Source organism: Adiantum capillus-veneris, chromosome 30 (assembly GCF_014529385.1).
Source record: "Adiantum capillus-veneris isolate H3 chromosome 30, ASM1452938v2, whole genome shotgun sequence".
Taxonomy (NCBI): domain Eukaryota; kingdom Viridiplantae; phylum Streptophyta; class Polypodiopsida; order Polypodiales; family Pteridaceae; genus Adiantum; species Adiantum capillus-veneris.
In genome coordinates this window covers 103285801-103309149 of record NC_140960.1, presented here as the reverse complement: position 1 = coordinate 103309149, position 23349 = coordinate 103285801, and the positions used below count along the sequence as shown (strand labels likewise).

General features: G+C 40.4%; 1 protein-coding gene across 1 annotated transcript; it reads right to left on the bottom strand.

Moving 5' to 3' along the window:
• Positions 1-918: 918 nt before the first annotated feature.
• On the bottom strand, positions 919-2861 carry LOC147418551 (aureusidin synthase-like). The gene is made up of 3 exons (XM_086506742.1): positions 2392-2861; positions 2005-2307; positions 919-1449 (listed from the first exon to the last, which is right to left on the bottom strand). Exons 1-3 carry the CDS (start codon positions 2796-2798, stop codon positions 1053-1055), a joined length of 1107 nt encoding a protein of 368 aa, XP_086362868.1. The 5' UTR covers positions 2799-2861; the 3' UTR covers positions 919-1052.
• Positions 2862-23349: the final 20488 nt, after the last annotated feature.

Genomic DNA, 23349 nt, shown 5'->3' with positions numbered 1-23349 from the left:
AAAGTCATTGTACTCTCTATGCTGTGTATTGCTCGTGCAATGTGTGTGTGCCATTTTTGGCTTTCTAAAAAAACCCTTAGTGTTGGGTTGGGTTACGGGGACTTTCATAGTTTTAAGTGCATGATGGAAACTTACCTTTCATTTCACATCGTATCTTTACTTTTCTTCCATTCTATTGTTTTAGAATGCTAAAGTGAAATAACCTTACATAACTTTAGTAAATTTTACACACACACACACACACATTTTTTCTATAGCATTCTATTGTTTTAGAATGCTAAAGTAAAACTTCACCTTGCATAATTCTAATAAATTCTGCACACACACATAGATTAATTAGTTCTTTTTATTACACACACACATTTTTTCTATAGCATTCTATTGTTTTAGAATGCTAAAGTAAAACTTCACCTTGCATAATTCTAATAAATTCTGCACACACACATAGATTAATTAGTTCTTTTTATTTCACCTTTCATTTCAGAACTTCACATGGCTTTACATTTTTTGCAATTTATAGCTTGATTCCAATTAGTGTTAACATATGAGAAAGTCTCTTTTATTAAAGGGCTGTTGATCGAGTTTCCTCCTTAAAAAGAAAAAAATTGGAAATACTCTTAAAAATTTTGAGATTTGCAAAATTTTTGGACGACTTTCTCACATATTTCATCCATTTTTCTTTCGTTTACTGTGGTTTGCAGTTAGCTAGTCTCGATTTTCAATCGACTTAAGACTAAGCTGATGCAATCCTTTCCCAAACATTGATACCATTTTAACTCAACGTAACAATTTTATCATTTTCTTATTGTTTTTGAAAGCCGTCATGACCCTTTCACTTGTTTTTGTTCTATCTGTCTTTTCGTTAGCTTCTCTCTTCTCGTTCGAAAAATCCTTACACATTGAATTGGCGAATTGGTATAAGTGAAAATGTTGATTTGGTGCAAAGAAAGTGAAAATACATAACGCTATTTCTCTAGGAGGAGATAACAAAGGCTAACGGTGTAATAAAACAAGGCTAGGATAGTGGGATTGGGGGTTTACAAAGGTTCTACTTAGGGGGTGTGATGCATCCACAATCCGTCCGCGGGGACAGAGGGGTAGAAGATGCCGAGGCGACTGTTGTCTAGGCAATCACGCACCGTCACTTTCACCAAGTTTTGGTCCTCGTCGTAGAAGATGAAGCTGGCATTGAGGAAGTCTGGGTCGCTGAAGAGCGGGCGAGGCCCGCTAGGCAACGAGAAGCGCCACACGTCCCACAAGCGATCCACATTGGCATGGTGTGCATAGAATATGGGGTCTCGTCCTGCCCTGTCAAAGGAGCCCATGTCGATCCTCCTGGGAAGTAGTGGATTCCCCACCCATGCGTGCACGTTGCCATGTACCTCATTGTCAAACACCCCGCCTATTTCCTCGCTTTGCTCGTCTATGCTTGAAAAGCTATAGCCCAGCCTATAAATTCCACACCACATATTTATTAGCAAAGGAATACATGCATTGTGTGTGTGTGTGTGTGTGTGTGGAGAGAGAGAGAGAGAGAGAGAGAGAGAGAGAGAGAGAGAGGTAACAATTCTATTACCTCTCCAATAAGTTTTGAGCTTAAAGCCCATTATGCAAGACGGGAATGGGAGTGAGGGAGATGAAGAAGATGATGAAATAAAGGAGCTTTAGCATGTGAACTCAAAGCAGAGGAGCATGAGGGGAACGGGAGGGAGGGAGATGAAAAAGGTGATGAAGGAGAGGAGCTTTAGCACTTTCCATCAATCCAAAGAGACTATAGAGGAGGCTAAAGAGGATAATGAAGTAGAGAAACTCTGGTTCAAAGCAACTAGGAAGAAGATGACCACAAAAGAGGATGAGGTAGGGTAGAGGAGCGAGTTTAGGTATGCTCAAAATCGTATGGGCAAATTTAAGGAAATTAAAATCTTTGGAGTTCAATCTCCATGGTTTAGAATCAAAATTATGTGAAGAGCAACTTTGAAAAAGGGATTATCTCTTTAAATATACCTAAAAATGCCCCCCATGAAAGAAGAAGCTGTGGAGGGAGCAACCACGTCTTGGTACATTTGGTTGAGATTCTCCCTGATTATTTCTCGATTGTTTGTTGTGTTGAAGTCTCCGTTAAGTTGAATGAGAGCAGGAGGAGCATGGTTGGCATCACGATTGGGATCATAAAGTGAACTATTCTGATCATCAAAGTAAGCAGGCATTGAATTTCCATCAAATTGATTGTCCCAGTTCCAAAATGGAAGAGCAAAAGTTGGATCCCCCAAAAGCTTTGCAAGTATACGCTCATGGAAGTAGATGAACCTGTGACACAAAATGATAGATGTGATGATTATGCACATTATAATTTTTTTAAAATTCAGATGAGATCCACGATTCGAGATGTACCAACGATGCCAAGGGAAAAAAAGCCAAGAGTAATGGATGTGCAAAATTGCATCTGTGCCTGGTTGTAAGTAAGCACCGGTGCACATTGAACAATGTGTATCTCCTTGCTTCAAGAGGCTCCGAGGATCATTGGAAGGCAGAGCTCTTATGAGCTCATAGGCTCTCTTATATTTCTCAATGTAAGAAGCATCAACAAGATGAGCTGGCTTCCTTATTCTCTTGACAGGTGGATACAAATCAAAGGAGAAATTGATTTTTTTCTTTGTCGGCAAGAGCATGCAACAATCAACTTCATCACTGACATTTGCGACTCGTAAACATTGTTCAAGGTTTTGAGGTCCAATGGGGGCTCCATGGGCTAAGTAATCAGCAATTAGCATAAGAAAGATTGCTACAACAGACTGCATATTTGATCTAGCTCAAGTTGTTGCAAACTAGAGGACTATAATCTCAAAATGACACTTCTTGTCGTGCTTAACACTAAGGCATTGCCATGTTTATATAGCCCTATCTTTCATTAATGGCATTAAATTGGAGTCACATCACAACCATATTTCCTTATATTAGTGGTGTGAATAGTTCAAACGCTGAGAAACAACATTTGAAAAGCTCTCAAAACACTTGAACGTAAAGCAAGGGAAAAATGAGGACATGAAAGTCTTGTTTCCTACAAAACCTAAAAAGCTTCTCCCAAAAAGCATACGACTAGAACTTACCTACACGACTCGAGTACAAATAAATGCAAACCTTTATTAAACTTCCTTTTGTGCTTTTGTGAGAGAAAAACAAGGTGAAAGGTTCACGCTGGCACTCTAAAACAATAGAATGAAAAGGAATCGGAGTCATGTAAAGCTGTTTAAAGTCCAAATAGGAAAAATGTCAATGGTGAATAGTTGGGTCTACAATTTCCTTCACAAGTTAACCCATAACTCACAATTGTTGTAGATCGGGGAGTAGCGTGTGATACGAGCATGACACGGAGCTGCTTGGTAGAGACGTTGGAGCACAAGAGCAACATTTGAAGCACATGAGAGCACTTGACATAGTCCTACGTGCAATACGAGCAACACCAGAAGCGCACAAGGTAGGCCTACATCTTGCATGCGAACAAGCAACATTGCCTGTTGTGAACTCAATGCCAAAGGCATGGTCCCTCACACAATGCAAGACACATACATTTCCTTCTCTTTTCTCTTCTGAAATAATACACCTCCAAAGATTGCCTCACGACTCACGACCGACATAGAGAAAATATCCCACCCCATGCTAAAAAGAAAGAAGATAGAGAGAGATACACTGTCAAGAAGTATGCAGTAAGGTTAGGACAACATTGGGCCTTTGATTGTGAGGGTTTGTAGCAAAATAAAGGGAATCGTCAAACTTTGGAAGCAAAAGACACACTAAGAAAAAAACATTAGTCCAACCGTTAAAGCCTCACTATAGAAAACAACCAAGATCAATTCAAAACTCTTCTGTGTGTAAACATTTGATGTAGCCTCGCCCCCAATCACACTGATACAGTGCTCTTTTGCCCTGTTAAAAACCCTAAATTAACGCTTCAATTCTTAGTTGTGACCATTTCATGGAAGCTTCAAAACTTCTTTAGACAAGCCCAAATGATCATTAGACGAGGGAAAAGCCTAATTGGTGGCCTCGCAGCCTCGAACATGCAGTGGAAACATCACGAGACTGCACTAGCACCCTGACTTGCAACTGTTGTATCTCCTTCATTAGATGTCCAAAAGAGGTCATTTTGGGCGCTATGAACTCTCCCCGATCTTGAGCAAAGATGGCACTATCATTTTTTTGTCATTTTGTGTCATTTTATGCTATTTTTGACCATTTATGGCCATTTTAGCCTAAAAATACTCTCTTTATTCGTCAAAACCCCAAACAAGCTGGTAAAAGTCCCTAAATTTGTGGAAAAGTTCCTTTGGGCTCAAATTACATGCTAAAACTCATTGTTCCACTTGGTAAGCACTTTAAATATATCTTTTGCGGCCACACATAAAGCTGTTATTTTTGGTCGATATCGTCTGCATTGAACTTTCTACAAAAAACGAGTATGCCATCTCTACACATTTCGATACATACATTCCTAAACCAAAGTGATCATATTTTAATGTGATAAAATATGCAATAGTGCCATGTTTAGGGCCTCGTTTCCCCCCATAAGATATGTATACGACTACAACATTCGTGGCAATTGTTATCACAAATACAACAATATGTACATTGTAGCATTTGATCTTACATAATAAAAGCACTAAGAGTAAGTAGATATTTGAGTTTCACATTATGCACGTGTCACGACACAACATCCATCCCCTCTAAACCTACACATCCTCTCGCATGCACCACACATATCTCTTTGCTAAGCATCAAAAGTCATTATAAGATAACATACGTTCCTTTTCATTGTATACAATCAGGCACATCCTCTTCTTCACATGCTTTGGCTCAAATGGATCCACATCCCTTCTTGTTTAAACTAATTTGTTTTCATGCAATGCCAATTTTTACTTTTGTCAAATCAAACTCACTCAAGGCGTATGTAGCATTTCCATGTGTATGTTTAACAAAATATAGCCCAAATGATCTCTTTGTAAACTATCTTTCTACACTATGCTTGTTATCTACTTGCATAATGTTGGATCATGGGGACTTGTTGTAAAGTATGGAGCCTAAGTTACCCCTTGTAATTTTTAGTATTAAAAACACACATTTGTAAGACTTCCATTCCTCATATAAGGAGAAGCCATTGTGCATGAAGAAATATCACTCGTCGAAAAACCAAAACCGGAATATTTATTTTCATCGGAATATTATGGCCGGATGGCGGTTGAAAAGTGGACGGAAAATGGTCGATCTGTTGGCCGATGGTTGATGACCAGTGGTCAATTTTAAGTCGGACTTGTCTTCTCAAGGGCGGCCACACATGGACGCATTGGAGAGTCAACTTGGACTTGTCTACACAAGGGTGGCTACACATGGCTGCCTCTCATGAGAGAGGGCATCCCTTTTGGCCTGTAAAAGACGGCCTTTTCTACACACAAAAGAAGTGAAGCATTGTGGTGCATTGTGAAGTTGATGCTACAAGGTGGGTATGAGGTGGTGAGAGTGAAGCAAGGTGGGAGCTCTATTAATGGTATAATATATTTGTAACCTACTTCTTGGTTGAAGTACTAAAACCATTGAGTGGTTGATTTCCCCTGGATGTAGCACACATTGGATGAACCACGTATATCGTGCTCTCTCTCTCTCTCTCTCTCTCTCTCTCTCTAATTTCTCGTGTGTGAACAATTGTCTCTCTCCATTAAGTAAGCTACTCTATTATCTACTTAGCTACGTCCTATTTCCTAACACTTGTTGTGCGTCATGTGTGAGCCACGGAGGCTGCGAACACACAGCATGTGTGTAGGTAAGCTCACAGATGCAGATAGGTGTGTCACTCACCTCCGTGTAGCTGTTGATGTAGAAAATTCATGTTTCTATGAAGAGGGAGCTCGTCGCGACTGCTCAATTTCCTTGCCGCTATCGTATAGTCACCCGCTCGCGCACACATACAAACTCTCACGCTCACACACAGTAAGAGATGGCACATGAGAGGAGGAGAGCAAGAGTAAAACCATACATTCAAGTATGAGCAAAAGTTAGGGTTATAGACCACTTATGTGATTCATCCCATCCACATATGGGCGCCCACACTTGGTCGACTGTCGAACATGCTATCTCTCTCTCTCTCTCTCTCTCTCTCTAATAAATATGGTGTGCGCCTATCATTGGTGATCATCCATGAATGAACATGTGGAATCGAGAAGCCCGACCCATGACTCAATATAAAGAAATGAGAATGCTGCTTAAAGTGAACATGCCCCCCTTCCTGATGTAAATTTCGTCCTTGAAATTTTGGAGTGTGTGTTTGAAAAGCAGGAACTTATGGATCCACTCATTTGGCTCTTGTATTAGTTAAAAATCTTGATGAGAGTAGTGGTCCATGGATGTGCCCTCAATCAAGAAGTTTAGCACTACAAGAGGTTGCATTTATCCTCTTCCAGAGCACAATCTTCATCTTCACTCGAATGCTACCAAATCAACAAAAAATTAACACAGTAACTGCATTGTCATAAGAACACGGATAACTAAAAATCATATACAGTGAATAAGCACAATGAATGATTGGTAACAAAACATTAAGCAATTTGTTGAGTAGTAAACATTAAAATGCAATATAATTAAACTCATGAGCACTTGTAAAGGTCAACAAATCAAAAAAATCTAGCGTCACTAATTTAACTGTCAATAGGCACTAAAGGTCAACTATTAATTCCACAGGCAAGCTTCTTAATTCTCCATAGGCACTAAAGGTCAACTATTACCTAAAAGACCGTCAAGTTAAGGTACGATAAAGGAAATCACACATGAAATTCTCACATGAATTGTTCCCTTTGTTTGACCCCCCAAAGTGTTTATGTTATAGACTATGTTGCCACGTAGAGCCTTAATTGATCTTTTGAGCTCTCTTTGTTTTTGTTTTTCCTTTTCTTTTTTAAGTGGTTTTTTCTTTCATTGATTTTCAATTGTGTAATTTTTGGAGATCATTTTGACATTGTTACCCTCCCCAGCTCATCACAATATTCAATCTTCCTTTATAATACTTAATCTAAAGGTCAAGAGGGATTAAGCTCACTAGAAAGCACTAACACACTGCACACAATGCTTCATAATATCCGATTAAGAGCCTAAAGTAACCATTGAAAATTAGGAAGGCATCTCCTACGGTATTAAGAGAAGATCTCTAACGCTCTATCTTAGTCAGACTAGCTTAGTTGGAATTCTTCATTAATAAACCTAGACAAGGAACTATGACATAAAATTAAATTGAATCTAATGTCCAATACTAAGAAAATGTGTTAAATACACATCCGTTACAAACATCAAATGAAATCCAAATGTAATGAAACTTCTAGGGCATGTTTATAATTGGTATTAGAGCCAACAGAGTGCAGGGAGAGAAATGGTCTTGAGGGAGAGCACGATGAAGCCTAGAGCTTAGAGCTCGGCTATGGTGGAGATGACACATATCAACTTTGAGGAGGAGCAGATGGAGAGCTTACAGTAGAGCGGGAAGCTCTACATGGAGAGCTTCCCGCTCGGAGGCTTGCGTGAGTGGGCAGCTCTACATGGAGAGGAGCTTGTGGGCAGCCATTCGGAGGCTTGAGTGAGTGCTCATGGTGAGCTCTTAGTGCCCACAGAGATTAGCTTACTCTCATCATAGATTAGCCCGAGGAAGGCCCTCAGATCAGCCGTTATGTTGGGCAACCTACCTCACCTACCTCACCCACTACCGACACCTGCTACACCCAACACCTACCCACATCAAAGGTGCCTTGCTTGGGCACATTCAGGTGCTCATTCCCCACACAAGAGGAAACCAAAGTCAGCCCATAATTCAGTATTTTCATGCATGGATGAAGGCATTATTTTCACCCTTGTGGAGCGCATCAGAAGCACTTCCTAGATGAGCTTCCTACCAACGTTTTTGCTCACCTAGAAGGGGGAAACCCATTGTGGCCATGTGTTAGGTGAGTACCAGGAAATTGTTTTGGGCACATCTTGGTGCTTCTACATCAGATTATTTGCAGCTCTACACAAGTGAAATGTGCAAGGGATTTTTAGCCCATGTGTAGCCATCATGGTTGTGGTGACAAGTGAAAGTTAGGCACATGGTTTGTGCATGATTTAGGAATTGAATTAGGGGTTTACTTCAAGGTTTTGGACAGCTCTAGAGTGCTGAATAATTAGCCATAGATAGGTGCATGTATGCATGTGTGGGTGGACCGACTAGTGGTCGATATACACGATGGGTGTTCTTTCCATATGCAGGTGTTCTTTCCAGGTTATTTTCAGCTCTACATAGATGAGAATTGAGGGCATTTATAGCCATGTTTTTCATGGGGAAACGGTCCATGTGTGGGTTGGGATTTGACACTTACATGCATACCCATGTACACCGTTGGTAGTGGAGACATTTGCGGAGGTTTTACAGGTGTTTTGTACATGATATTTTCATCTTTGCATTGCTGAAATTTTACAGACTTTTTAATCATATTATGGTTATGTACGACTCCCAAATATAACTCACAACATAGCTAGTTTTTTACCTATGCACATGCACATGCTTCGTGCATTGTTAAGGCACTTCTAGTGCGGATTTTGTGTGGTCTATCTCGTCTTTGACGATTGGATATAGGTACAGGTTTGTTGGTGCATGGCTTGCCATCGCACAACATATGGTTGCAGACAGTTTATCCTATGTATAATTTGTGTGGATACCCAAAGAGGACGGTAGCACATGCTTTGTGCGGGTTTATGCCATGTGTGGTCATGCAAATATTGTTAAAGCTTTTGACAACTCGTTCGGTGAGGCGGCTTGTCTCCGGATCTTTTCAGGTTAAGATTTGGTTGGGATTTTTCTCATTTTGCAAGGGAGACTTTGTTCAATTTTCCCCATATTTCTTGCCATAAAATACGTATTCGCACAAAATCCTTCTCTTTTGATTGTTTGGTGGTCGAGTCTGACTCCCATTTGTGTGCAATTTGGTGATCGAGCTTTTCTCCCACCTTGTTACTCAGATTTGGTAGTTGATCTCATTTCTTGGACATCTATATTGGCATGTAACTCAGTTTATGTGCATAGACGTACTTGTGCTTTTCTCTTATGGTTTCAAAGATTCTTTGCAACCATTGTGGCATGGTCTTGATGTATGGTCTTTGTGGCTTCTAAGTGTGAATTGCTATTGCAGTGCCAGTCTTTTGGAGAGTTTTGTGGTTGAGGCCTTACTTACACACTGCCATTTATAATTATTTGATAGTGATCGAGTGTTTCCCCTCACTTGGACACATGTGTTGTGTTGTTTCCGCTCTTGCACAGGAGCGAGATGTGCGGTACACATGTAGTGGCTATGAGTGGATCCATCTTATGTACTATATCCAATCGACGGATATTCCAATCATGAGCCTATTCATACAGTTTATAGGTACTGACTGGCTATAGGTTCTACAAGGATAGGTACCCATTTATGTATCTTTGGTAGAGCTTGGTAGGGCTACTGGTGCATTTTCCATCACATTCTTATTGTGGTTGAGGTTTTCTCCCACATTGATACATTTGCAGTGATTGACAGTATGTGTGATAGAGAGTTGTTAGAGATGGCTTGTGACAGACAGAGGTCTCATAGAGATGTTGTACATTGGTGTTGTGGTCACATAGGGCACATCCAACGTTTTTGTTTTAGATGTATGATATAGAGACAACAACATATGCTTGATGCAGAGACAGTTTTGACACAGGCTAGAGAAAGGGCTTCTTATGCCAGTGATGGTGTTGTCACATTTACCTCTAGTTTCCTCTTGCTTTCATGTCTAGCATATATCTTGCAGGTCTTAGATGTCTGTTAGATGAGTCTACAACATTTCACATCACATCGTGTCGTGATTGGTTTAGCACTTTCACTAGTGGGAGTCTTGCTTGTGTGCAACTTGCTGATGCGTCAGCATATGACATTGAGGGTGAAGGAGATGTATTCTTGTCATTACCTAGTGGTGCATTGTATATGCTACAACATGTGCGGTATGTTCCTAAGCTAAGATAGAGTTTGATCTCAATCAAATGTTTGAGAGACAGTGGATGTCAGGTACTGCTTTGAGGGTAGTCTTTCTAGGTGAAGTTGGGTTGCCTAGTCCTTGTGCGAGGAACTAGGTCCTACATCGTCTACCCACAGTAGGTTTCTCAGGCGCAAGATGATAGAGTCTTGATGACGACTCTAATATTTGAGGAGCGACAAACAAGACTTGTCTCCTTTGTGATAGCTCATGAGATAGAGCATTCAGTTGTGCAAGACGTGTCAGTGGACTCTATAGAGGCAGAGATGGAGTGTGCTTGCTCTAATGAGACATAGCAAGTGTCATGAAACTTTGTGTAGAGAGAGGTAGAGCGTGTTTGATTCCTAGGGAAACCAATAGAGATGATGTACATAGAGTTCTTAACTTCTTTGATATGCTTATGCTAGAGGTTGATGAGGATTCATTAGGACACAGGGTTTTACCTTTGGATGATAGGTACGTATCCATCCTAGTGTTGATATTGACACATACATGCGTGATGAGTAGTCTTAATGATGTAGTGCATGCATATAGCACAGAGGTGGTGGAGACAACCAGGATTGCGTAGATATCATTAGGATTTGGGTGTCTAATGTACGACTTGTTAGTCGGTCAGTGGATGATACTAGCATGATGCTCCATGGAGATCTACTGACCATACAGAGTTTTGTTTGAGATTTTCATGAAGGTTCTATAGTAGATACACATGCTCACCTATCACTAGAGCCAATACGGCTACATGCCGATCATATGAGCAAGCCAATGGGTGTAGGCTGAGAGAGTTTCTCACCTATCTTTCTTGACTACTAGTCTGAATAGTAGGACCCACTTATTGACATATTCACCTTTAAGTGGGAGATTGTTGGGGTTAAAGGTAGTTGTGCCTTTGTCTTGTGCCAAACGTCAGTGTCCGACTACCCACTGACTTATTAACCTATTCCTTATATACATAGTCAATAAGGAGATAGGGGTTGCCTGCTCCATTCTCCACCCACACAGTGCGTGTATTGTTCTCTATCCCTTCCCCGTACACCAGCACGCTCCCTGCATGCGCACTCTTCACCTCATTTAGAAAGTTTACTCTAGTCCTTCTTTACTAAGCTTGACTAGACTACATGTCTAAAGTAGCACCAACTTGCGTTATGCTAAGTTAGCAAGTGTGTGTGAGTGTGTGTGGTGTGTACACTTGCTAACTTGTGAAGTTAGCAAGTGCGTGTGGTGTGGTGTACACTTACCAAGACAAGTCCTAGAGAAGGGGGCGGGGGGGGGGGGATTTTTTTCAGGCATAGAAAGCTTGGACAATTGTATAAGCATGTATTAAATGAACATTGAGTGTTCACTTCTTAGTGGTCAAGTTGTATGCATTCCAATTGAAGACTAGTTGAAATTTTGCATGAGGATTTAAGCTAGGCCTTGTATGATTTACTTTTCTAGGTATCGTTACATACTACACCGCTTGCTATCCCACACAAGCAAGACCATAATGCAACTCCTACTTATGACACGGTATACATAACCTTCCCACATTTTTCTTTGCTTCATTTATGATTGCCATTCATTATGCTTACTATTGTTTTCTTTTAGGTTTTTTGCAATCAGTCCACTTTCTCTACACCATTGATGGAGCCACCTCCATCAACCAGGGCTTTGACGCCATTAATGCTCACTATTGCTAGCACAGCTTCACAGGTACAGTCACTCACCTATGGTTTTAATAATTACAAACAAAAAAAGAAAGTTAACTCTCTAAGTGTGTTTAGTTGTGTTTGATGTAGGTTGACCCCTCTTTGGAGCTCCACATCCGTGTAGAGAAGCACACACAAGAGCTGACCATAGCGCAACAAAGGGTTAGAGAGCTGGAGCAGGTGCTTAGAGACACTCGAGCGGCTTTGGGGGACTCTCTTATTCTCTTTTATTTTTCTTACACTTTCTTTAGTGGCTAAATTAAGATGAAAATATTTTTAGAAGGTTAGAAGTTAATTTTCATGAAATTACATCTCCCTTGGAATTTTAGTCGGCCTTGACTATGGCGCATAGAAAATAAAGTCATTACTAGTCCTATTACTTTGGGTAGAGAATCCGTTTTTACCCATCAACATTCTTCCATAGTGGTGACTAATTTTATTTGGTTCTTGGAACACTTAGCTATCGCAAACATGTCTTTACTTAGCCCTTCTTATCTTCCATAGTAGATTGGTGAGGTCTACTAGGTGTTTGAGAGACTATGTTACCGTAAGGCTGATTCATTGTATACATACACTTAAAAACTTATGAAAATTTAAAAGAAAGGAATCTTAAAGTTAAACAAGACAAAAATTTTAATTGTTCATACATGGTTCTTACCTTTGACATGCATCATTGTAAGCACTTACAAGGTTTATAGTATCCTTTAGGTGTATGTCTTGCATCCACCTTACATCTCTGAAAGGATTATTCTTAAATTTGATGAGATATCATTGGATAGTCTTACCACTTTTTAAAATCCTTTCTTCATGTTGTAGAATTCTCTTTGGCTACGAGATCTCTTCTTGACCTTCAAACTCGGGTGGATCTTTGGTTATTGGTTCTTTGGGTGGCTCGCCTTCATAGGCTGAGCTTCGAGGTCAGTAGGTTTTGCAAGGGCCAACGAGGGTAACGTTTGTGAAAGCAAGGGGGACGAGATGATTGCATACATAACGTGTCTCTTGCAAAAGCATTAAGGTGAGCAGAGTGTCAAAAAGAGAAGATTGATAGATAAAAATCTAAAGGGCACACTGCTTGTGTGTAGAGCAATAAGGAGCATGCCGTTGAAGGGCTTCTACATAAGAAAAAAAAGACAAGCACTGTGCTACCAAGCAAAGAAATATTTGAATTCTCATTTAAAATTCAACTTAGTTGAAAGCTAAAGGAGTCTATTCACATGCAATGAAGTGCCTCAATGAGCAGTATAATAAGCGAAGTTGATAACTAAAGGATTGAGTAGAGATTGGGATGGAGCAGGGAACAAGAAGTGTTTGTAATGAAGGAAGAGCAGGGCAAGGGAGAAAAGAGTTAGATTTCACTCGCACTCTTTGATTTGGCCATGGTTTCTCTTGCTTCATTCTTGACTAGATAGATGGGAGTGTAAGTGCTCTTTAAATAGTAAATCGTGACTTTTCTAAGAAGACTAGGGACACCATCTTATTCATGGGCTTGTTTTGATCCGTTTTGCACTGCGTTTAGCTATTGTTCTACTTATCACACTATCTCGACACTAATAAATTTTCAGACAGCACATTGCATCGAAAAATTTATTCGTTTATATAAATTATTAATCGATATCAATAAATTCATAAATTTATTTTGTGTGCATAAAAATCATCTTCATTTATAGCCGTAGCTAAAACTATTATATCTTTTTGCATTCTATAAAATTTTTCTCAATTGTAGGGCTTCCCGATACTTAGGCATGATGTCTGAAAAATCATTCAATTCTGATTCTTCCATTCAAGCAGAATCTAGAGGAAAGTAATCCCTGAATTTTTCTAAGTACCCACAATGAGTCCTTCCAAACTATAGCGTGGAGCTCCAGATGGTGGATAATTTGTTTTGGAAAAAGTATTTCTTTAGTTTCATCTATCTTATGGGCATCTTCTATAATCAATTTTGCAAGAGGTTTTCCACCAACGAAGGGTCATAGAAGGCTCATGTGGAAAGTATTATGGACTTTCCAAGTCCGTGGAAGATCTAGAGGAAAGTAATTCCTGAACTTTTCTAAGTACTTAAAATGAGTCCTTCCAGTTTGTAGCTGGAGCTCTGGATGGTGGATAATTTGTTGTGGAAGAAGTATTTATTCAATTTCATCTACCTTAGGGGGATCTTCCACTTTGTAGGTGGAGCTCTGGATGGTGGATAATTTGTTATGGAAGAAGTATTTATTCAATTTCAACTACCTTAGGGGGATCTTCTATAATCAATTTTGTAGGAGGCTTGCCACAACAAAGGGTCATAGAAGGCTCATGTGAAAAGTATTATGGACTTTCCAAGTCCCTCAAAGATCTACTAGTCTAGATGTGACTTTATTTATTTGTTCTGTAATCTTAAACGGGCTTGTCATATCTATTGGAAAGATTTACAAATTTCCCTTTTTGATTGGCATATTTCTTTGGCATGTTTCTTAGTTTGATTTTATCAAACAAATTTCCCTTCAACTAGCTTGAGATCATGATGATGTCTATCTACGTTTATCTTATGCTTTTCTTGAGATCTAAGGATAGCGTGTTTCACTTGTGTGTAAGCGGTACTTAGGTCTTGAACAAATTCATTAGCTGTGAAGATCTCATTCTTGGTGATAAGAATTGGGGGATGATGTCATTTGTTGTAAATAAGCTCAAGGAGATTTTTCTATAGAGGAATTTACAATGTTATTAAAGGAAAATTTTGCAAGAGGTAGATACTTCTGCCATTATCGTCGCTTATCAGAGGCATAGCACTTTAAAATGTCTACGACTGGAAGTTAGCAATTTTGCTTTGTCCATCTATTTGAGAATGATAAGCTGAAGAAACAATTAGCTTAGTTCCTAGGTTTGTAAAAAGTGCTTTTGCTAGAAATTCTCAATCATTCGTGCGTCACAATCACTGATAGTAATTTTGGGAATACCATGATGTTTAAAAATTGGGCCAAATAGATCTTGGCCATGTGATCAAATTTGATTGTCTTTCTTACTGGAATGAAATGAGCTAGCTTGCTGAATCTATCTAATAGTCCAAATTGCATCATTTCCATTTGTTCATAGTAGCAAAACCAGTATAAAATCCATGGCAATGCTTTCTCAGGGTACTGAGGTACCAGTAGGGGCTGAAGTAGGCTAGGAATTTTATGGTGATCACTTTTTGCTATGTTACACATTCTCTGATGTGTTTATCTATGTTAGCTCGTAGTGTTGGCCAATAAAAGTATCTTTCTAAGGCCTATGTTGTGGACATGTTACCTCTATATTCTGCATAAGGAGCATCATGGAGTTCATCCATCATCTTTGTTATGAGTAGTCTTGCCACACAAAGTGTCTGGTGAAAATAAAGATAGCTATCCTTAATTGACTAGGGAAAAATTATAGTACTAGTTTGTCGCAGTTGCTAGATTTCACCAAAGTTGTTGTCAAGATACATCTTGAGTAGAGATTCCAAATCTTGATTATGTATGCTTGTTATATGTAATGGAATTGGTCTATTAACTTTGAGAGTAGCGGAAATTAGAGAAAGTACTTTTGTGAATTTAATTTGTGAGCATAGAGGGTGAACTTAATTGATGGTAGCAACATAAATATAGCATTTAGTTAACTTGGCATGAACAATATTTTGCAAAAGAGAGAGTTTAGAGAACATGACAACAATTGAGGACCGGATGTATGTGGATCCGGTCCCCCCCTCCAATAGGCATTTGTATGATAGTTTCTCCCATCAAGAGAGACTTGGTACAATACATTCTTTGTGTTCCTTGTGTAGGGTTAAGGTGGATAGCTTAGTGTGTCATTCATGGCATAAGCATGCTTGGAGAGGTTAGTGTAGATCTTGAAAGAGAAACTATTGCACAATACAACATAGAGTATACTTGCAAATGACAAAGCTTACAATTATTTAGCAAAATGTGCCTCTATATAGGCTTATACAACTAGACAACCTTTTGACACATGAGCACAAGATGTGGCTGCCCATGCACAAATACAAGTGGTTTCTCTTTACGCAAAGGTTGTAAGAGGTTCTTCACATGGCTTGACACATGAGGTAGAAGGGGTTGTTCACACAAGAGATGAGACAAAATTTTTCATCCCAACAATCCTCCCCTATGTGGTTTTGGTTGCATATCACTCAAACAATCCTCCCCTCAAAACACACTAGGGTGAGGCACAATTCACAAGCCTCCCCTTGAGCACAAAGCTGCCTTCCTTAGACACAAAAGGTGTAGGCATACAAAACATCAGGGTGTAGGCACACACAAGCCTTCCCTGGCACAAATAGAGGGTAAGGTACAATTGAGAGAATGCTCAGCACATGTTGTTTGTTGTTTGGTGGAGGATTTTCTCCCGCACAAATATGCAAAAGGGTTGTACTTTGTTGTCGGTATTCATGGCACATTTTGATGTTGTTGTTGTTCTCGTCAATGTTTTGATCCAAAGCAGAATACAAAGGAAGACACAATGCACATATATGTATAGTGGAGGAAGAAACCCGTGGGAAAAAGACCTCAAATTATTTTATGCTATGCCAAAGGACTTTGAAATTATATTGAATATGTTGGAGAATGTCCCCCAACTGCTATCCCTTTGTCTTGATGTTGTGAGCTTCGCTGTGTGTCGACACTTTCTTCATCATTTTCATGTTGATGTTGATTTTCTTTATTCAGGTTGTTGGTTTGCTCTAACAAAGATGCAATCTCCATAGAGAATGGTGTACAATGTAGTGCATCACAAGTGATTGATGCATGTGTAGGCATAACTTACGTATCATGGTGCACACACTCACAGCCCATGAGGAAGGTCTTACAATCATGATGACAGTAGTGTCTAATCCTCTCACAAGGATGGGCATACATGTGAAAGAATAAATGTAATCATACATATCATATGTGACGTCACATTGGTGCAGAAAGATATCATACATAGCTTGTTTCTTGGTGTGGTGCTCAAAATAAAAATACCATTACACTCAATAGTTGCCGCACACTCAGGTCTAGTGCTGAGGAACACTTAAGGCTAGATATTTTTACAGTGCAGCAGTGGTTCAAATGGTGTGAAGAGGCTCTAACAAATAGCACTAAAAGAGGGCACTTGTTTTCATATGAAAACGGCCCCTTGGATACTGGCAAAGGGGCTTTGGGAAGCTTCCTCTATATTAATTTATGAGCTCGAGGTGGTTAGTGAGGTAGCGTGGGAATGAGGCCTTTTAAAAAAGATGCTTAATGTTAAAAATAAATGTTAATCACTAACTGCAGATGCTGATGAGAGACGTGGGTTCATGAGCAGGTGTGCATGCAAGAAAGGTCCATGGCTTGTGAGTAGTAGTGGTTGGTGTCGCAGGTGGTACAAGCCTCAAGGTGCAGAAGGCAGAGGGGATCATGGAGTTGGAGATGATGACGAGGGTTAGTGGAGATGGGTGAGCAGAGAGTGGGGCTGACTAGGCAATGACAGAATGAGGCTCGTACGTTGGGTCTGTGAGTACTCAGCTACAAAGGTTGTTGGAATTAGGGTTGCAGAGAAACGCACACAGCTTGTAGAAGACGAAGGAAGCTCAAGGCACACATTAGAGAGTGTGTTACTTAGTACGCAATGGAAAGATAGATAGCCCTAGAGTGATGGGAGTATATACAATGCACGGGGGAAAAAACCTCCTAAAGAGGGAAAAAAATGCCCCGGCAGTCCTAGTGTGTTCACACACATCACTACCACATGTACATGGTAACAAATCTCCCCTAGAGTGATGTGGTGAACGAGAGCTGGCACATGAGTAAAGGGAAGTGCCATGCCCTAAGGACATGATCAGTCCACAAAAGGGAGTAAGCCCAAAGCTTTGCAGAAAGCTTCAAGCTTCTCACGAGACAATGCCTTTGTGAAAAGATCTGCAAGGCTGTCCTGTGTTGTCACATAAGCCAAGCTGATCTCTCCTGCTGAGAGACTCTCCCTGACATAGTGGTAATGCACCTCAATGTGCTTTGTGAAAGCATGAAAAACTGGGTTCCTCGCAACTGCCAATGCGCTTTGACTGTCAGTGTAGATAGTGTTGGCAGTGTCCTGTCCAACACCCAAATCAGCCATAAGGTGTCTGAGCCATACACACTCAACTGTAGATGTGAAGACTGCCCTGTACTCAGCCTCACAACTCGAAGTGGCCAGAGTAGGTTGCTTCTTGCTCAACCATGATATACATGAATTGCCAAGCATGAAACAAAAACCACCTGTGGACACTCGCGTGTCAAAACAACCAACCCAATCTGAGTCCGAAAAAGCATGTAAGTCTGGCGGCAATGATCCCCCCCTGGGATAAAACAAGCCAAGATGTAAAGTGCCACTAAGGCAGCGGAAAATCCTCTTGACAACTTGCCAATGCTTAGACCCTGGGCTATGCATAAATCTGATGACCTGTGAGACTGCAAATTGAATATCCGGCCTCGTGTTGCATACATAAATGAGGCAGCCAACAACAGTTTGATAAAGAGTGACATTAGCAGGATCTCCAGCATCATGTAGACTCAACTTCAAACCAATTTCCATGGGAGTGGCAATAGGTTTGCAATCCTCTAGTCAAAACTTACATAGCAATGTCTCTATGTAACTTTTCTAACACAAGGCAATACCACCATCACACTGCTTAAACCGTATACCCAAGTAATGATGCAACAAACCCAAATCTTTCATGTTGAAAGTGGCATTCAAATCAGCCTTAAATTCAACAATATGTCTCTCATCTGGTCCAGTGATCAGCAAATCATCGACATAAAGAACCACAATGAGAAGTACATCACCCTCACGCTTTACATACAATGTGCTGTTGGACGGGAGAGACTCACACACCCATGAAGTGCATGCAAACACTACCTAGATCAACATAATGTCGATCGAGGACACAGATGACACAATAGGCACACGGAGGAAATCTCTTAAGCTTGTCAGGCTGAGACCATCCTACACATACAACACTCAGGAAGGCCAACTAAACCACAATCAAGAACCTCACTGCTCTCACCTACACCACCTAGCCACATACACACATACAAAAGGTAACTCACCTAATCATGCGAGATTCGTACGAAACTTAAGGAACACCATCCCCTCACTAGGATACACTTGTCCCTAAGCTTCTACACTCAAAACCCTCACTCTAAACCCGTATGCGGAAAACGCGTAGGATGACAGAGCAGAATTTTGAAAGTGCCCGAAACTGAAATTTATGAGTACCTATGCGTAGCTTATGTCGCCACGATTCTATAGACTACTAGCACGCAGAAAACAGACATCGTTTGATACACTTACGGCCACAAATAGCTCATAGATGCGTCGGCGTGTGCGCTTCGTCTCGCGTGGAATGCTTGGCGTTGTCGCGTAGCTCTCCTCGAGCCTACCGCAATGGTGCAGTCGGATCTCCAATGTGTTGAGCGAGCCGGGCGTAGCGGGAGGATGAAGCTCACACTCACTCTCTTTCTCTCTCACACACAGTAGACGACAGCGCTAAGTTTGATTATGATAAAAGTCTTCTTTACAAAATGACCTAGGTACCTTATATACTAAGGCTACCTTAGGTTTAACCAAAATTGGGGTTGAAAGGGTCAAATGGCTTTGTATTTACAATCTAGAAGTGCCATTGTACCCCGGCTTCTGAAACTAGAATAACTACTCATTTCAAATGACGTTTATAGCCATAATCCGCAGCATTTCATAACCCGCAAAAGATAAGACTTTGGTACGAAACTTGAGTTATATTGTGTTGTTGACCAAGCGGTCAACATTCCCCCCTTCCGCGTTCATGTCGTCCCCGACATGACCTGATTGTCGATGGCGATGTGGTCTTTGCTGTCGTTATGTTGTTGGAAAGAAAGTATAGACTATAGCCTTTGCAATAGCTTGTCTTGTTTGTCCAATCCGATGTACATAGTCTTCACATGATTCAGGAAAATCATAATTGATGACGAACTCTATGTCTTTCACATCCATGCTCTGAGCTGCAGCATCTGTTTCTGTCATTACAGGTCTACTGCCAGATCTAAATTCAAAAAGAACCCAATGTCGTTGAACTTGACTCTTATCATCATGGATAGAGAAAGCTCCATCCATCACTTGCTCTAGCAAATCTGTGAATTCGGAGTATTTGTGATTCTCAGAAACAACTTCTACAATCTGTAGAGTCGAGTGATTGGCTTTCTGTTCTTGTGAGCCAATGACAACTTTGTAAGAATTTTGTAGAAATTGTATGGCTAAACCCTTAACTTCTTTAGGCCAAGTTGCACTCCAATGCAAAGTCTGTCTGTCAGGCCGAATCCAGGACTTAATTTTTCTAATTTGAGGTTCAAAACCGTACCAAGCATTCGATGCGCATTATCAAGGACAAGCTTTTGAGATCCTCTGATTACTTTTATGTCTGGTCTTCTTCATTGGGGACTTCTTTGTTCCTGTGCAATCATGTTGTTAGTGTTGTCTGCAACTTTGTCATTGTAGGCCATTCTTCGACTCGCCATTGAGGAGAAGTATGCTATGATCTGAAATTGGTGCTCCAATTCATTTGTCAATTGATTTGAGTAGCATTTCCTTATTGTTGATGTAGAAGGAATATGTAAAAGAGGATGGTGATATGTGTCTTTAGATTAGGGTCTAAAACCTGGATGACCAAAGGGAAAAACCCGGTGGGAAAAAAATGCTTTTAGTATACGCTCTTATTGGAGTTGAGTAGTTGAACGTGAAGTACATGTTCATGAAAGGTGAGTGCTTGGGTGAAACACGGAAAGAGTGCCTGATGCAAGTGCCAATTATGGGACACTCTATATGCATATGAGAAATTTGTCAACAAAAGCATGCAATGTGAAAGAAGGAGATGATGGGTGTTTCGAGGAATAAATGTAGCACATGTGACATCAAAAGATGTCTCAATAGCTTCCACCTTTCCAAGAAGGGTTTTCGATGTAGAAGTTTCTCCACTCGTATCTGAGTGTGCTCAGTATGTGAGTGTCTTTTGGACCTTCTCCTTCACTTCACCAGACTTAAGTACTTAGACTTCGACTCTTTTGCTCACCTATACCAGCATGAGCGACACAACGTAAATATGCTCAACTCTTCCAGCTTGAGCAGTACCTAGAATAGCTAAGACGCTTAGACCACATAGAATATTACTTGAAGCTTTGGGACTAACACCTCACTCATTTTGTGGCTTAGCTCGACTCTGACTTGTATGACTTGTCGGTTGCAAGTTTACACTGCTTTGTGACAAGTTCTTCGGATGTTGTAGTGGCTGCTGAGACATACTTCGGGAAGTTTCATCGTTTTCCTGTACCTTCTTCTCTTTGTAGTGCTCAGGCCTCTCATCAGTCTTTTCTTCATGTGGATTATGGATTTTTTTTTTTTAATCTTAATAATAAACAAAGAAAATCTTAAAACAACTCAACAAAAGAAAAATCATTCAAATAGAAATCTAAATGCTATGTACACTATACACATGTCCCTAGGGGCTCATATATGGATTTTGTCCCCATACTCCTCTGTAACACTACTATGAGGGCATATACTCTAAATTTCGTCAAAAATTTATCACAATAAAACGCAAAAATTCAATGCATCTCACAAAACATTGCCCTCTAATAGTCATAATGTTAGGTCCACATTCAGAATGCCTCCCCCCTTCCTATTTGGAGTCATCCTTTACGACTGGGTATCGCAAAGGGTATGTGTTGTGCTTGGGCAATTAAAAGTTGTGCCTATGCAGGCCTTGTAATGTAGCCCTATTATGCATACACAGTCAATGCATGGAAAAGATTTATGTTGTGCAAGATGTGGGTATAAGCAATTTTCTTATTGGCATTTTTTGGCGAGGCTTCCTATTCTAAGCAATGTAATGGTCTTTGAAGCTCCTGTATCGTTGCTTGATTGAAGAGACTTGCTCTCTTCTAAGTGTACTGTAATCGTAGGAAGAATTGTAAGAATTCAAGCGGCGATGCACTGACAATAGTTTTGTTGTTCTTCTTTGGGACCCATTTCTTTGCGATTATTGGCTATTTTGTTGCTGGCTCTCGTTTGGGAACCCATACTTGCCCGTGCTTTGTTTGTGTTTGAAGAGACTTCTTTGGGATCCACCTTTTTGTTGTGTGAGTCAACAATGGTCTTTGCTTCAGCCCTTGTACGCTTGGTTGGTGACGGGATTCAGGCTTTGAAAGTTGATACTCTGGTTGTTTTGGAATCCAAATGAATTCTTGATTTTTTTGTGCATGAATCAACTTCTTTGGAGCCCAAACCTGAGTTGTGAAAGCTTGCGACTTTGTGATATTCTTACCCGTTCGTGCACGCTTTCCTTGTTTTTGTTTTGGTGTTGGATCTTGTGATTTGTCATTAGAGATCTTTGTCTTCTTGATCCATATCTGTTTTTGGCCGATCTAGCTTTTTGGTATCTAGATTTGTCGAGCTTTTTGGCTTTGACTTGTTGTCCTGTTGTTTTGACCTATCATGGTTGTTGCTGAAGGGGTTGGTGATAGTGATGGTCTAAGTTGATGATAGGGGATGTCGTAAGATTCATCACTATCGCTACTATCCTCAACAAGGTTGACTTCTTGTACTTTCCCTTGATTTTTTGGCTGGTAGTGGAAAGTTACTGTCTGTTTTCTCGTGGGTGGTAGTTTCTTGGAGGAATTTTCTAGCCCATTGATTAGAGCATTGTTAGCTCATTGCTCTGGTCGTATTCCTCCTAGTTGAGTCTTTGCATCCTTATTAGGATCCATGTATGAGGATGCTTGTGGTGGCTGTGTCTTCACCGAGGACTTTGGAATCCACTTTTGATGCACTTTATTCATGTAGCGATGACATTGATTCCTGGGCCGTTGATCTTCTTGAAGCTCGAAGTGTTCTACGGAGTCATAGAACTCGTCGTCTTCTTCATCTTTTGATTCTCCACATTTCTTTGTTTGATCCTTATTTCGAGAGCTTGTTGATGTCTGGTTCTCTTCATTTTCCTGGATTACACTCACTGCAAAATAAGGAACGACATCATAGCCATTTTCATGACAAAACTTTGTTGTGGGAGCATCCTCCACGGCGCACACGTCCAGAGTAGCCAAGATGTGTTCCCATCCAAAAGGCTCTAACTCTTCTTTAGGAAATGGTTCTGGGATATATTCCATATCCTCTATAACCCGTTCTAGGATACATTCCTCACGTTTCAAGCTACCACATTGTGAAGCTCCACACATCCACAGTTCTTTAGGCTTACCTAACCAAGCTAGCAGTTCTGATCCTGCAACTGTGGCGGAATCAAACTCCTCAATCGGTGTTCTCGTCACATCCCTGTAGCTATGGTCCCTCAAGTTTACCTTTGTTATGGTTTCCATATGTCTCAGGTATATATGGTCATAACCCCAATCTTGGACCATTTTCAATTGTCGCATGAATGGTCTTCCTAGAATGATTTCATAGTTGTTCTTCTTGCCAAAGTCGACAACAGCAAAAGTGTGTTCATATTCAATGCCACAAGAAGTAACAAGTACTTTTTCTAGCAATCCTAGGGGCTTTTCCTTGTGTCTGTCTGCAAGCTACAGGGTCATTCGTGTGGATCTCAAGGCAAGTTTTCCCCATTTTTTCCAAACCTCTT

Bases quoted from the DNA above. Each gene is read 5' to 3' on its own strand.
- LOC147418551 (XM_086506742.1), bottom strand. From the start codon at position 2,798: ATGCAGTCTGTTGTAGCAATCTTTCTTATGCTAATTGCTGATTACTTA. The intron at 2,308-2,391 runs GTACATCTCGAA...TTTGTGTCACAG, and splicing joins TTTTTCCCTTGGCATCGTTG to GTTCATCTACTTCCATGAGC. The intron at 1,450-2,004 runs GTATATTTAAAG...TGGAATTTATAG, and splicing joins TTCATGGGGGGCATTTTTAG to GCTGGGCTATAGCTTTTCAA.